The 13633-nt window shown below is 39.6% G+C and overlaps 1 protein-coding gene across 7 annotated transcripts in view; it reads right to left on the bottom strand.

The window, feature by feature from the left end:
* GPATCH2L (G-patch domain containing 2 like) overlaps nt 1-13633 on the bottom strand; it is a 65629-nt gene that overhangs the window by 17118 nt on the left and 34878 nt on the right. For 3 of the 7 annotated variants that reach the window (XM_030831825.2, XM_060295084.1, XM_030831827.2), the window contains exon 9: nt 2566-2672. The exons of 2 other annotated variants lie outside the window; for them this stretch is intronic. In XM_030831825.2, coding sequence (XP_030687685.1) covers nt 2566-2672 — 107 coding nt within the window. The remainder of the gene's footprint in view (nt 1-2565; nt 2673-13633) is intronic. 2 more of the 7 variants (XM_060295085.1, XM_060295083.1) reach the window with 1 other exon arrangement.

Below are 13633 nucleotides of genomic sequence, written 5' to 3'. Positions count from 1 at the left end.
GCTCTGATTTGCCATTCTAATGAAGAAAATCATCTCAAGGAAAAGAAGTCATATTTTCATCTGAGTTCCTTATGTTTCTTATAACTACTTAAGTCTCTCAAATTTTAGAGAAAATAACCCTTTTTTCTCTTCCAGTTACAATCTTTAAGAAAATATATGACAGCTGGTACACTTCAGCATGAGGGAGACATTGGTGGGCATTCCCTGTTCTGGTGTATCGACCTGAAAAGCAGGTTAACACAGTTACTCACTAGGATCCAGGGGTGGATCTGTACACCAGGCACCTGCATGTTATAAAGCCATAGAGGGAAGGGGAGTGGAGATAAAATGAAGAAAATAGAGGTGCTACACTTTCAAGATGGATCTACCTAATGACCCTATGAAAAGGTCCTTTTCCCTGGCCTTTGTTAATATTAGTACGAAAAAGACAGGAAGGCATGTTATTCCCTTTTGCTCTTCACCTTTCTAGCCTTATTAATATCTTTAAATGCAGTCAACTTAAAACTTTCCACTAGTGGGGGAGGGGAAAAGGGAAAAGATTTGTGGCTGCATGTTTAAGAAAGAAGCTGAATTCATCACAGTGACAGGAGAGAGTGTTGGCAGAGATCTGAGCTATTTATTCTTTTAGGAAAATCCTATAAAGAATGACACAAGGAAGCCTCTATCTGCAGTCTTGTTCATCACACTGGTGAGGAGTCCGATAACAGATGTATGCAGGAGCATGATTTAATGGCAGGAGCTGGCCCCTGATGTGTATTAATACAGCGGCAAAGCGGAACGCACCTCTCTTCATCACTCATTTCTATAAAAGAGGTGGAATCCGAGATGGCCCGACGTTAGGCAGAGCAAGCCCATTTGTTCTACTGACTGATGGCGTGGGCTTGGGCTATGTCCTTCACCTCCATGGGGCACTCAGGTTGTGGATAGAAAACAAAAAAAATGTTCAGTGAAGCAGGCCTGAGTCAACAAGTGAGAGGAGTTGGGCTCAGTAGGGGAAATGCTGAATGCTCAAGTCTTGGTTAATACTTCCCAGTACATTTCCTGATTTGAATATGGAATAAGGATTATAAACTTCTCAACAGCTCTTCTCTTATAAACAACTAAAAGCTAAAAATAGAGCTAGATATTAAGGGGGAAAAAAAGAACAAAAAGATAAAGACTGTGTTTTATTGCTTCCAATTCCACAGACTGGATGAGGATCTGGGTTTTGACATGGAGTCATGGTTTGGAACCAATTCTGTCGTATACAAGACCAAACACCTGCAGTGTTTAAGAGGGCAGCTCAAGAGTCATAGGGAAATTGGTCTGATCTTGGCTCTACAATTTATTAACCATATAACCTCAGTGAGTGATTTAACCTCTCTAAGCCTTAATTTTCCCATGTGTAAACTGGGAATAAAAACAGCATCTGCCTTATAAAGTTGTTGCAAAGGTTAAGTGAAATAATTCATGTAAAATGTTCAGCTCAGAGCACAGCCATGTGAAAATCCCTAAGAAAAACTTACTACAATCATCAGACCCATGGTTAAGAATGTTCAGTATGAACCACTGCCAAGCAACCATTCCAAACAGAAGCTCAAACAGGTCAATTTCAGAGTATGCTGAAACTTACTAAGTAAAGTTAGAGAAATAAGAGTTCCTATCTGTCTGAGGTCTACTCTTTACTCAGGCATCAATTACTTTGATCTATATAATATATAGTATTTTCTGAAGAAAATAAAGTAATTTATGATATGCTCAATTCCCTCAGAGTGAATTCACCATCATCAAGAAAATAACCATAGGTATTTCTGATAGGTCCTACAAGCAGATATGCCCTTTTTAACCAGAGCAATTCACCCCAAAATGTATTGAAATACACAAAGTATTATTTCCTATGATTAATAATTACATTTAATTATCTTCTCTTAACTTCAAAGAAAAATATCTATAGACATCCAGTATTCTTGCTGATATAAATACGTAATTATTCCCCTTTTTTCATTTAAGGATAACATACCTGTATGTATGTAAACGTGCAGCTCAGTGAATCTTTACATGTATACACACTCATGTAATCCCCACCTAGTTCTTGATATAAAGTATTTCCAGCATCCCAGAAGACTTTTTTATGTCCTCCTCTGGTCACTACCTCCCACTGAAGATAACCATTATTTTGGTTTCTATGAACCAGTTTTGCCTAGAAAACCTTAAGTTTTAACGTGAAAACTTAATTAGAAATTTCTTGAACGGTAGAATATTAGCACTCTACTAGACATTAAAACAGTGATAATGTATTGTGCTGTATACCAAACATGAAAGTAAATAAATCCATATGGCTCCTTCGCTATTGACTAAACTGCCACCCTACCAGGATTTTCATTACCACACACGAATTTCCTGTCTGTGCTAGAGCAAAAGTACAGATGACTAAAGACTGTTGATAGTGGAATATAGGGATTCAAACTCAAGAAAGCTGTAAGACACAGTGGAAAAGCACAGACTTCAGGGTCAGAGATGAAAAGGTATATAAAACATATAATTTAGTGCCTGACACACAGTAGGTGGTCAATAAAGGATAACTACATATATAATTACTGGCACTTGGGCTGGACAGAGATGCTGTAGCCACAGGTTTCCGCTTCCTCTTGATGTCACGTGAACATGGCGGTCCTAGGTGTATGTTTGCCTGTCTGCAGATATGAGAAAGAAAAAATACTGTTTTAACTTTGTAATTCTTATTGTAAGAGAATATGTTCAGCCCAGATGAAACCCCTGACCCATTATAGACATAGACTAACAAAATGGGCACCATCCTTTGCCATCAAGTGTCAGTACAAGTTTATTCAGAATTAATCATAACTTATTCTTTATATACTATATATACCCACTGTAAACTTCTTATCTGAATTCATGATTAATTTCAATAAGTATGTATTTCATTACATGCTCTTTTTTGTACAATTATTTTTCATAAAAACTATAACCGAAATTGTTCTAAACTCACTAATGAAATACCTATTCCCAACTGGTAATATATTGAAAAGTTTAACACTACATGAACACAGATATTTGCACAGAATTTTAATAGGAAGTTTAACCCTTCTATCACTATAAATCTGGATTTTTAATAGTGTCTATATTACATAATAAGTAAGTTTAGTTTCTGTGATTTTTAAAAACATTATGTGGCAAAAATATGTTCCCTCAACTGAATATTCAGCTTATTTAAAAAAAAAAAAAGGGGGGGGACTTCCCTGGCGGTCCAGTGGTTAAGACTCTGCGCTTCCACTGCAGGGGGTGTGCGTTTGATCCCTGGTCAGGGAACTAAGATCTCATATGCCACACGTCGCGGCCAGAAGAAAAAAAAAGAGTGAGAGCTTCAAAGCTAGAAAAGCAAAACATTCTCTGAAAGGCAATGGACTTAACAATGAAATAGCTGGTAAGCTATTTCTTTTAACTTTTATTTTTATATTGGAGTCTAGTTGATTTACAATATTGTGTTAGTTTCAGGTGTACAGCAAAGTGATTCAGTTAAACATATACATATATCCATTCTTTTTCAGATTCTTTTCCTATACAAGTTATTACAGAATACTGAGTAGAGTTCCCTGTGCTATACAGTAGGTCCCTGTTGATTATCTATTTTATATGTAATAGTGTATATGTGTTAATCCCAAACTCCTAATTTATCCCTCCTACAACCTTTCCCATTCAGTAACCATAAATTTGCTTTCTACGTGTTTCTGTTTTGTAAGTAAGTTCATTTGTACAGCTTTTTAGATTCCACACAAAAGTGATATCGTATGGTATTTGTCTTTGTCTGACTTACTTCACTTAGTATGATAATCTCTAGGTCCATCCATGTTGCTGTAAACGGCATTATTTCATTCCTTTTTATGGCTGAGTAATATTCCACTGTATATACGTACCACATCTTCTTTATCCATTCTTCTGTCAATGGACATTTAGGTTGCTTCTATACCTTGGCTATTGTAAATAGTGCTGCAATGAACATTGGGGTGCATGTATCTTTTTTTTAACATCTTTATTGGAGTATAATTGCTCCACAATGGTGTGTTAGTTTCTGCTTTATAACAAAGTGAATCAGCTATATATACACATATATCCCCATATCTCCTCCCTCTTGTGTCTCCCTCCCACCCTCCCTATCCCACCCTCTAGGTGGTCACAAAGCACTGAGCTGATCTCCCTGTGCTATGTGGATGCTTCCCACCAGCTATCCACTTTATACTTGGTAGTGTATATATGTCCATGCCACTCTCTCACTTTGTCCCAGCTTACCCTTCCCCCTCCCCGTGTCCTCAAGTCCATTCTCTATGTCTGTGTCTTTATTCCTGTCCTACCCCTAGGTTCTTCAGAAACCTTTTTTTTTTTTCTAGATTCCATATATATGTGTTAGAATATGGTATTTGTTTTTCTCTTTCTGACTTACTTCACTCTGTATGACAGACTCATTTTCTCTGGATATATGCTCAGGAGTGGACTGCTGGATCATATGATAATTCTATTTTTAGTTTTCTGAGGAACCTCCACACTGTTTTCTACAGTGGATGCACTAACTTACATTCCCACCAACAATGTAGGAGGGTTCCCTTTTCTCCACACCCTCTCCAGCATTTCTTATTTGTAGACTTTTTAATGATGGCCATTCTGACTGGCATGAGGTGGTACCTCACTGTAGTTTTGATTTGCATTTCTCTAATGATTAGTGATGTTGAGCATCTTTTCACATGCATTGTGGCCATCTGTATGTCTTCTTTGGAGAAATGTCTTTTTAGATCTTCTGCCCACTTTTTGACTGGCTTGTTTATTTTTTTTTGCCATTGAGCTGCATGAGCTGTTTGTATATTTTGGAGATTGATCCCTTGTCAGTTGATTCGTTTGCAAATATTTTCTCCCATTCTGTGGGTTGTTTTTTTGTTTTGTTTATGGTTTCCTTTGCTGTGCAAAAGCTTTTAAGCTTAATCAGGTCCCATTTGTTTATTTTTGTTTTTATTTTCATTACTCTAGGAGGTGGATCCAAAAAGATATTGCTGTGATTTATGTCAAAGAGTGTTCTACCTATGTTTTCCTCTAAGAATTTTATAGTATCTGGTCTTATATTTAGGTCTTTAATCCACTTTGAGTTTATTTTTGTGTATGGTGTTAAGAGAATATTCTAATTTCATTCTTTTACAAGTAGCTGTCCAGTGTTCCCAGCTCCACTTATGGAAGAGACTGTCTTTTCTCCATTGTATATTCTTGCCTCCTTTTGTCGTAGATTAATTGACCACAGATGCATGGATTTATCTCTGGACTTTCTATCCTGTTCCACTGATCTGTATTTCTGTTTTTGTGCCAGTACCAATACTGTTTTGATGACTGCAGCTTTGTAGCATAGCCTGAAGTCAGGGAGCCTGATTCCTCCATCTCTGTTTTTCTTTCTCAAGATTGCTTTGGCTATTCTGGGTCTTTTGTGTCTCCATACAAATTTTAATATTTTTTGTTCTAGTTCTGTGAAAAATGCCATTGGTAATTTGATGGGGATTGCACTGAATCTGCAGATTGCCTTGGGTAGTACAGTCATTTTGACAATACTGATTCTTCCAATCCAAGAATATATTTTTCCATCTGTTTGTCTCATCTTCGATTTCTTTCATCAGTGTCTTATAGTTTTCGGAATACAGGTCTTCTGCCTCTTTAGGTAGGTTTACTCCTGGCATTATATTATTTTTGATGCAATGGTAAAAGGGATTGTTTCCTTAATTTCTCTTTCTGATCTTTTGTTGTTAGTGTACAGAAATCAAAGAAATTTCTGTGTATTAATTTTGTATCCTGCAACTTTACAGAATTCACTGATGAGCTCTAGTAGTTTTCTGGTAGCATCTTTAGAATTTTCTATGTATAGTATCATGTCATCTGCAAACAGTGACGGTTTTACTTCGTCTTTTCCAATTTGGATTTCTTTCATTTCTTTTTCTTCTCTGATTGCCATAGCTAGGACGCTGGTATGCTATTTCAGTTCCCTACTTCCTCCTTCCTCTCAACCTAGATAGATCCTACCCCTGACTAAGGACCAAGCTGAGCCTCACGTTTATACAAAGTTTTCCTTCAACATCTTAGGCCTTATCTACCATGAATCATTATTTAACCGGTGTATACATATCTTTTTTCCCTAATGAAGCTAATCTCCTTGAGAACAGGGACTATATTTACATTTCTTTCATAATTTTCCAGTGACCTACCAACTTCTGCACAAGGCATATAGCTGATCCACACTAAATATCTGTTGAATAAAACTGATACGAATGACTACAAGTTCTAAAAACAAAATACTCAACTGTACACTTATAGGTGGTTAAAATGGTAAAAAAAATTTTTTTTTGGCCGTGTCGCACAGCTTACAGGATCTTAGTTGCCCACCAGGATTGAAGCCGGGCCCACAGCAGTGAAAGTGTCAAGTCCTAACCACTGGACTGCCAGGGAATTCCCTAAAATGGTAAATTTTATGTTATGATATTTTACCACAATTTTTAAAACATAGCCAGAGTACAAAACATATAAAAAGGACTCTAATAAAATTATATCAGATGAACTCCTAATTCGTAGTCCTAGTTGGGGATTCAATCTCATGGCTTAATAGTCTTAAAACTGAAACCTCAGTCAAATCTAAAAGAACCTAGTTGGCAAGGCAACAAGACTACTGTTGAATGGGCAAATTTTCCTATTCAGAGGTCCCCAATCTGGCAACTTCCACAGTTTAAAAGCATATGGAGGGCTTCCCTGGTGGTGCAGTGGTTAGGAATCCGCCTGCCAATGCAGGCGACACAGCTTCGAGCCCTGGTCCTGGAAGATCCCACATGCTGCGGAGCAACTAAGCCCACGTGCCCCACAGCTACTGGAGCCTGCGCGCCTAGAGCCCATGCTCCACAACAAGACAGGCCACCACCAATGAGAAGCCCATGCACCACAACGAAGAGTAGACCCCACTCGCCGCAACCAGACAAAAGCCTGAGCACAGCAACGAAGACCCAACGCAGCCAAAAATAAATAAATAAAAAAAATAAATTTTAAAAACGCATATGGGCCTGTGTATGCACATGGGTTCTCTCTCTCTCTCTCTCTCTCTCTCTCACACACACACACACACACACACACACACTCTTTAAAGAGCAAAAGCTTAGGAGTCAATTCAATTTATAAATAAGAAAATAAAAGAATTTGACTGAAATCATAAGAAAACTTTTAGAATGCAAAGAACACTACAACAGGTAGATATTTACAATATAAAGCCTGTGGTTTGGAAAATTCCACCAAATCACCTTATATTGATCATTTACATCTATACGGCAAAAGAGTTAACTGTAAGTTAGGTACTCCATGAATAGTTAATTCTGAAACCCCAGAGTGAAATGTAAGTATAAACATGTAAAATAGGGAAATAATCCATTTTTCATATCCTACAGAGTCCTGGGAATAAGTCTAAATCAGCATGCTGATTTAATAATTAGAAACATGGAGGACAGAACATCAAAGGTAGACAGGTCTAAATGCAGAGGTGATAATTCCCTTTGAAGCCAAAGACACAGGCAGAAAAGAAAGTGACACTACAAATTTTGTTTCTCCTCAAAACAGAAAAATGTACAGAATAGAACTTCCATCTTTTCCACAAACAAGGTACTTGAGTATAAACTATCCAAGCTCTTTGCTCTAATTCAATCATGCTTCTCCTAAAGACCTTCAGAAAGAGAAACAAGTCAAACAAAGGGTAACAGTTTACAGCCATGCTCCTTTCTTCTTTACCTTAAGCTCACTAAAGGACTCTCCAAAACTTTTCAGATTAAATATTAACACCATTTCTTCAAACTAAACTATGTTATTAGACAAGACAGTGGTTACCCTTGAGCTGTGGGTAGTGGGGGAAGAGGGACAGTGACTAGAAAAGGCACAGGGAACTTTTGGGATTCTTTCTGCTAATGTTCTGTTTCTGGATCTAGATGCTAGGTTACTTGGATATGGCTTCATGAAAATTCATCAGGTGTATATTTCTTTGTACACTTCTCTGTATGTGTATTATCCTTCAATAAAAAGTTTAATTAAAAAATATTGCTCTTTGGGCTTCCCTGGTGGTGCAGTGGTTGAGAGTCTGCCTGCCAATGCAGGGGACACGGGTTTGAGCCCTGGTCTGGGAAGATCCCACATGCTGTGGAGCAGCTAAGCCTGTGCACCACAACTACTAAGCCTGTGTTCTAGAGCCCGTGAGCCACAACTACTGAGCCCGCATGCCACAACTACTGAAGCCCGCGTGCCTAGACCCTGTGCTCCACAACAAGAGAAGCCACCGCAATGAGAAGCCTGCGCACCGCAACAAAGAGTAGCCCTGGCTCGCCGCAACCAGAGAAAAGCCCGCGCAGCAACGAAGACCTAACGCAGCCAAAAATAAATAAATAAAATAAAATAAATAAATTTATATATAAAAAAATATTGCTCTTCAAGGTCAATCAATGTTTATAAAATGCTAAGTTTTGACAGATGCAAAATAACAAGCAGAAGAAAAGCACTCAAAAGGGTTTTAAGATAGTAATTCTTAAAGTATCAACTTGAGCTAAATGAAATAAATACTGCCTTTTATTTACACACCATCCATCATTTCACAGCTCTGCATGTTTGATGTATGTCAGTAAGACGGTTGAAGGCACATATTATCACTCCTTTATGGACCTAGTAAGTAACATTTATCTCACATTTTCCAGGAATGACACATTTTGGAGTAAAAAGATGAAGCCATTTATGTACCAAAATGTTTACATTTTTAACCGCTTTAAATGGAAATATGGTAGTTTTTAAATGCTTATCTATTTCAGTAAAATGAAAATAAGTATTACTTACCTACTATTCTGCACATAGTTATTCACTGCACTATATTCTGCAATGTCCTTAGAAGGCTGCTGTGGACTCAAAGGCTTAGGTGGCCCTTGCACTACCAGCCCCTCTAGGCCTTGCTTCTTGGATCCCCACTCGTCCCTGCTCGGTGATGTTAAGGGCTTCAGGGTTAATAGTCCCTACGTTAAACGACCCTCCACCCCGACTGCTAAGCCTTCAGCCTGTAACTCCTCTGCAGTAAACGATCTACTTCTACCACCCCATTCCCACTCCTAATTGTTACGCCTTCAAATTTTGTAAATTCCTCTGGTTATAACTTAGGAAAGAACTGAAGGCTTTCTGAAACCAGGTAACACAGTTTATTAAGTCAATAACCTTATTTTGTTGTAAAAGTATATATTTCTGTGTGGACTATTGCCTTTCTACTCAGTAGGGGTTTTTTTTGCTCCTTTCATTGTTTACTGAGTTTTTACTGAGCACTGGGTGGGTTCGGTGGTGAACAAAACAGACAGTCTCTTCCCTAATGGGCTTGTAGCCTAGTCCCATTTCCAGCTGCACAGCTTTCCTAGTTACAGAATCTGCATAAGAGAGAAACTGAGGCAGAGATAAAGAGAAGTCATGCTCATTCCTAAAATTCAGCTTAGTGCTCCTTCCCTCTTAAAACATTTCTCTTAAGATCATTTCCAGGTTGGAGAGCTATTTCAAAAGAAGTAGAATAACTTCACAACTTAGGGCTGAGTACAGAAGGTATATCTTCTCTGTGTGCCTTCCTAGTAAAGATATGGGGAGGGAGGATGAGACACAGCCGAACTGTTACAGTAGGACAGGTCCAAGTGAACCCTAGTAATGGTAGAGTTTACAGCTTGGGGAAATCTAATTTTCCCTACTTGGGAAAAACCTTAGAGCAGGGGTCCCCAACCCCTGGGCCACGGACAGCTACCAGTCCGCAGCCTGTTAGGAACCTGGCCGCACAGCAGGAGGTGAGTGGCGGGCAAGCGAGTCAAGCTTCATCTGCCACTCCCCATCGCTCACATTACTGCCTGAACCATCCCCCATCCCCCCACCCTGTCTGTGGAAACACTGTCTTCCATGAAACTGGTGCCAAAAAGGTTGGGAACCGCTGCCTTAGAGGACAAAGAAGGACGAGAACTCAGAACGAGCCAGGGGAAAGTCAAGAGGAAGCTGGGTGCTCGGAGCAGGAGGGTTAAAGGAGACAGGAGATGAACCTGCCGTGCTGTGCAGCACATTAAGAAGGTTAGGAGAGGCCTGCACAGGAGTGGAGAGCACTCTGTGTGGGCTGGAAGGGCCCCTTGTGTTCTTTGGGGACCTGTGCGTGGCGGCAGGCAACTGCTGCAGCTCAGCTTCCTATTCAAGAGGCAGTTCCAATTTTTTGTTTATCCCCCAAAATTCCGTATCTATAAATTGTAGACATAAAGCATTAAGGAAGGGAAAGAAAAATAGACTGAACTATCCCCACGCCCATTTTCACTTAGAAGTATTTAACCACTTGGCTCCCTTTCTGTTTAATGTGTTATTTCTTTAATTCGTGTTGTTTTATTTTTGTATCATGTTACTTTTTTTTTCACGGTACGTGGGCCTCTCACTCCTGTGGCCTCTCCCGTTGTGGAGTACAGGCTCCGGACGCACAGGCTCAGCGGCCATGGCTCACGGGCCCAGCCGCTCTGCGGCATGTGGGATCCTCCCGGACCGGGGCACGAACCTGTGTCCCCTGCATCGGCAGGCAGACTCTCAACCACTGCACCACCAGGGAAGCCCAAAGTAAACTGGGTTTTTTTTGTTTGTTTGTTTGTTTGTTTTGTTTTTTTGCGATACGTGGGCCTCTCACTGTTGTGGCCTCTCCCGTTGCGGAGCACAGGCTCCAGAAGTGCAGGCCCAGCCGCCATGGCTCACGGGCCCAGCCGCTCCGAGGCGTGTGGGATTTTCCCGGACCGGGGCACGAATGTATCATGTTACTTTTTTGTAGACCTTTTATATTTTGGTTATTATAAACTACTACATTATTTTCGTTATTAAACTACTTTTTTGTATTCTGAAGAACAAAAAGAAAATTGTGTTCTTTTACTCTGTGTCGCTGTCTCACAAGACAGAAACTGAAAAGGGACAACACACAGGCGAGGCATCACAAAGGACAGGAGAAGAGTGTGAGCTTCCCCTTCTCACCAACACACAAACCCCCATCCTTATAGGTTGAACGGCAGAAGATTTAACTAGATTTTTTAAAACTCTTTTTAAGAGCAGTACACAGTTGCTTTTGTGTTGAACCATGTACTGTGTGAGGAGGGACAGGACCTTTCAATTATGCAGGGGCAAAAAAGGCTAAGTATTAGTTAAGCTAAAATCTCTACCAAGTTAAAACTTCCTTCTCAGTTGAAGTGGCATATGGTTATCAGAATCATGTAAGGAACTTTCACAAAATACACATCTCCCACCATGCTGGGATGGGAGAAGAATCTGTAATGTTTATTTTGAAATTCTTCCTCAGGTAATTCTCATAAGCTTCTACCTACTGTGAAAATTACTGAGCTAAAAAAAATAGACCAAATTCCCAAAGCCAAGCTAGTCCATAAAACAAATCTAAATATTTAACTTAAAGAATAACAGAATGACTAAATGAATATAAATGTAGATAAAAGTATTGTTCCCCAGTATGCAAGCAATGAACCCAGAGAAAAGACAGACAGCGAAGCTCACTCTTTTTCTGTTTCATCTGATCTGGGCCTCAGTACTCTTTGGGCACTACTTCTTTCACAGCATGAATGCCAGGTCAGCAGTACTCCCCCTAAAAGCATCACATTCAGCAGCATTTCCCGAAAAGAACTTAGGGAGGTGGAGGTGGAATGAACATTAAAAATAATAAATACACTCTTTAAAAATTCTTACTTCAGGAAAAATCAGTAAATTCACTTCATAAATGTGAAGGTGAATGCTGAAGATTAACAATTAATTGAAAGAGTATTCTGTATATCCACACATAAACAAAACAAATCTATTTCATTTTTTACTGCAGGTAACTGAAAAGATCAGGTGAGTTGTTAAAACTGCAGTGTTACTTAGGAAACTAGGCAGATCACTATGTCCCTGGGGCAGGAATGTACTTTTAGGGAAAAACAAAAACAAAAAGAAAACTTACTTTGAGAAATACATGCATGTTTAATAGAACCAATGTTGGCAAAAAAAAAAACTGAAGTGACTGCTTTAGATTTAAAACAAAGATGTTTAGAGTCACTCCTAAGGAAAGAAAACAATCTTTATCTGCCGATGGCAAGCGAATTTAAGGAATGGTTCACCTTCAAAAATCACTCATTTTAAAAACTCATTGAAAAGTTCAGTTTTTGGTATGAAATAAAAATAAAATTTATTGGGAAAAGGTATTTATTTGCTGTACTTTTCCTTAAGCACACACAAATAAGTAACATCAGGAAAAAATTATTGATATTTCTAAGGACCATAGGTCATATACATCATATATTCCAATTATTCTCCTTAATTACTAATCTATTCACCTCAATTTTTTTTTTTTTTTTTTTTTTTTTGTGGTACGCGGGCCTCTCACTGTTGTGGCCCCTCCTGTTGCCGAGCACAGGCTCCGGACGCGCAGGCTCAGCGGCCATGGCTCACAGGCCTAGCCGCTCTGCAGCATGTGGGATCTTCCCGGACCGGGGCACGAACCCGTGTCCCCTGCATCGGCAGGCGGACTCCCAACCACTGCGCCACTAGGGAAGCCCCACCTCAATTATTTTTAACAAAAATTTATGGAAGCCTACACTATGCTGGATGTGGAGAGGTTATATACTAGATGACTGAGCCAAGGGCCCGTCCACCAGGAGCTCACAACATAGTGAGGGAGGCCGATGCATAAAGAACTAACAGATACAAGACACTGAGCTGTAATCAAGGAACAAGGGAAGTGTGAAGGTAAATTGTGGTAAAAGAGGATTAAATCTAAGGATGTAGAAATCCCTTCCTCGCATATGATTTTTACCTTCGGGCTTAACTGACATTTATTAAACACCCAGTAGGGGAAATGTATTTTCACAGACTTGCACGTATGAGAGGATCCAGGCCTTCTGACACTAGAAGCAGCCAGAGAGAGAAAACGACCTCACAATTAGAGGACACAAAGGAGCTTTATCTAATAGGAAGAGATCCTAGCAATCCCACTAGTGTTTTCACGCAAACCTAACTAACCCTCAGCAGTCTACGACAAACTGCTCACTAGCACCTGAAAATTCTCCGTAATCTACTTCCCTTGGCTGGGCCAAGGTTAGCATATCATGAAGCTGTTTCATGTCACCCACAGGAACAGAATAGTTTCACATCAGTTGGAAGGATGGGTATATTACAATAGCAAAACAGAGAGAGAGAAAATGCTTTCATCATTCCACTCTGGCAGTAAGATGCCAGCTGGCTGAGAGCTGCTATAAACAAGACTGTCCAACAGCGGACAAAAGATTCCAGAACTGTGTACTATATAATGGGAATTCCAGTAGGATTGGGCAGCCTTATGGACAACATTAGAGCAGAAACATTTTCTAACACATGACCAAAACCAAGGCACTAAAGAGGTGAGCAAGAGCTGCTGTGCATCACAGCATCCCAACAGATAGAGGACTAATAAAAGGTTCTTTCCCCCAAGCCCTGAGGTAAAACCTGAGGCTGTTTACTATGGCTCCAAGGTCAAAATAAACAGTATGAATTGAGTCTTCTTTTTGCTCTTTGAAACTCCTTGTCAAGTGGCACAGCCAGC

The sequence above is a fragment of the Globicephala melas genome, chromosome 2, assembly GCF_963455315.2.
Source record: "Globicephala melas chromosome 2, mGloMel1.2, whole genome shotgun sequence".
NCBI classification, from domain to species: domain Eukaryota; kingdom Metazoa; phylum Chordata; class Mammalia; order Artiodactyla; family Delphinidae; genus Globicephala; species Globicephala melas.
This window is presented reverse-complemented; position numbering and strand designations above follow the sequence as displayed.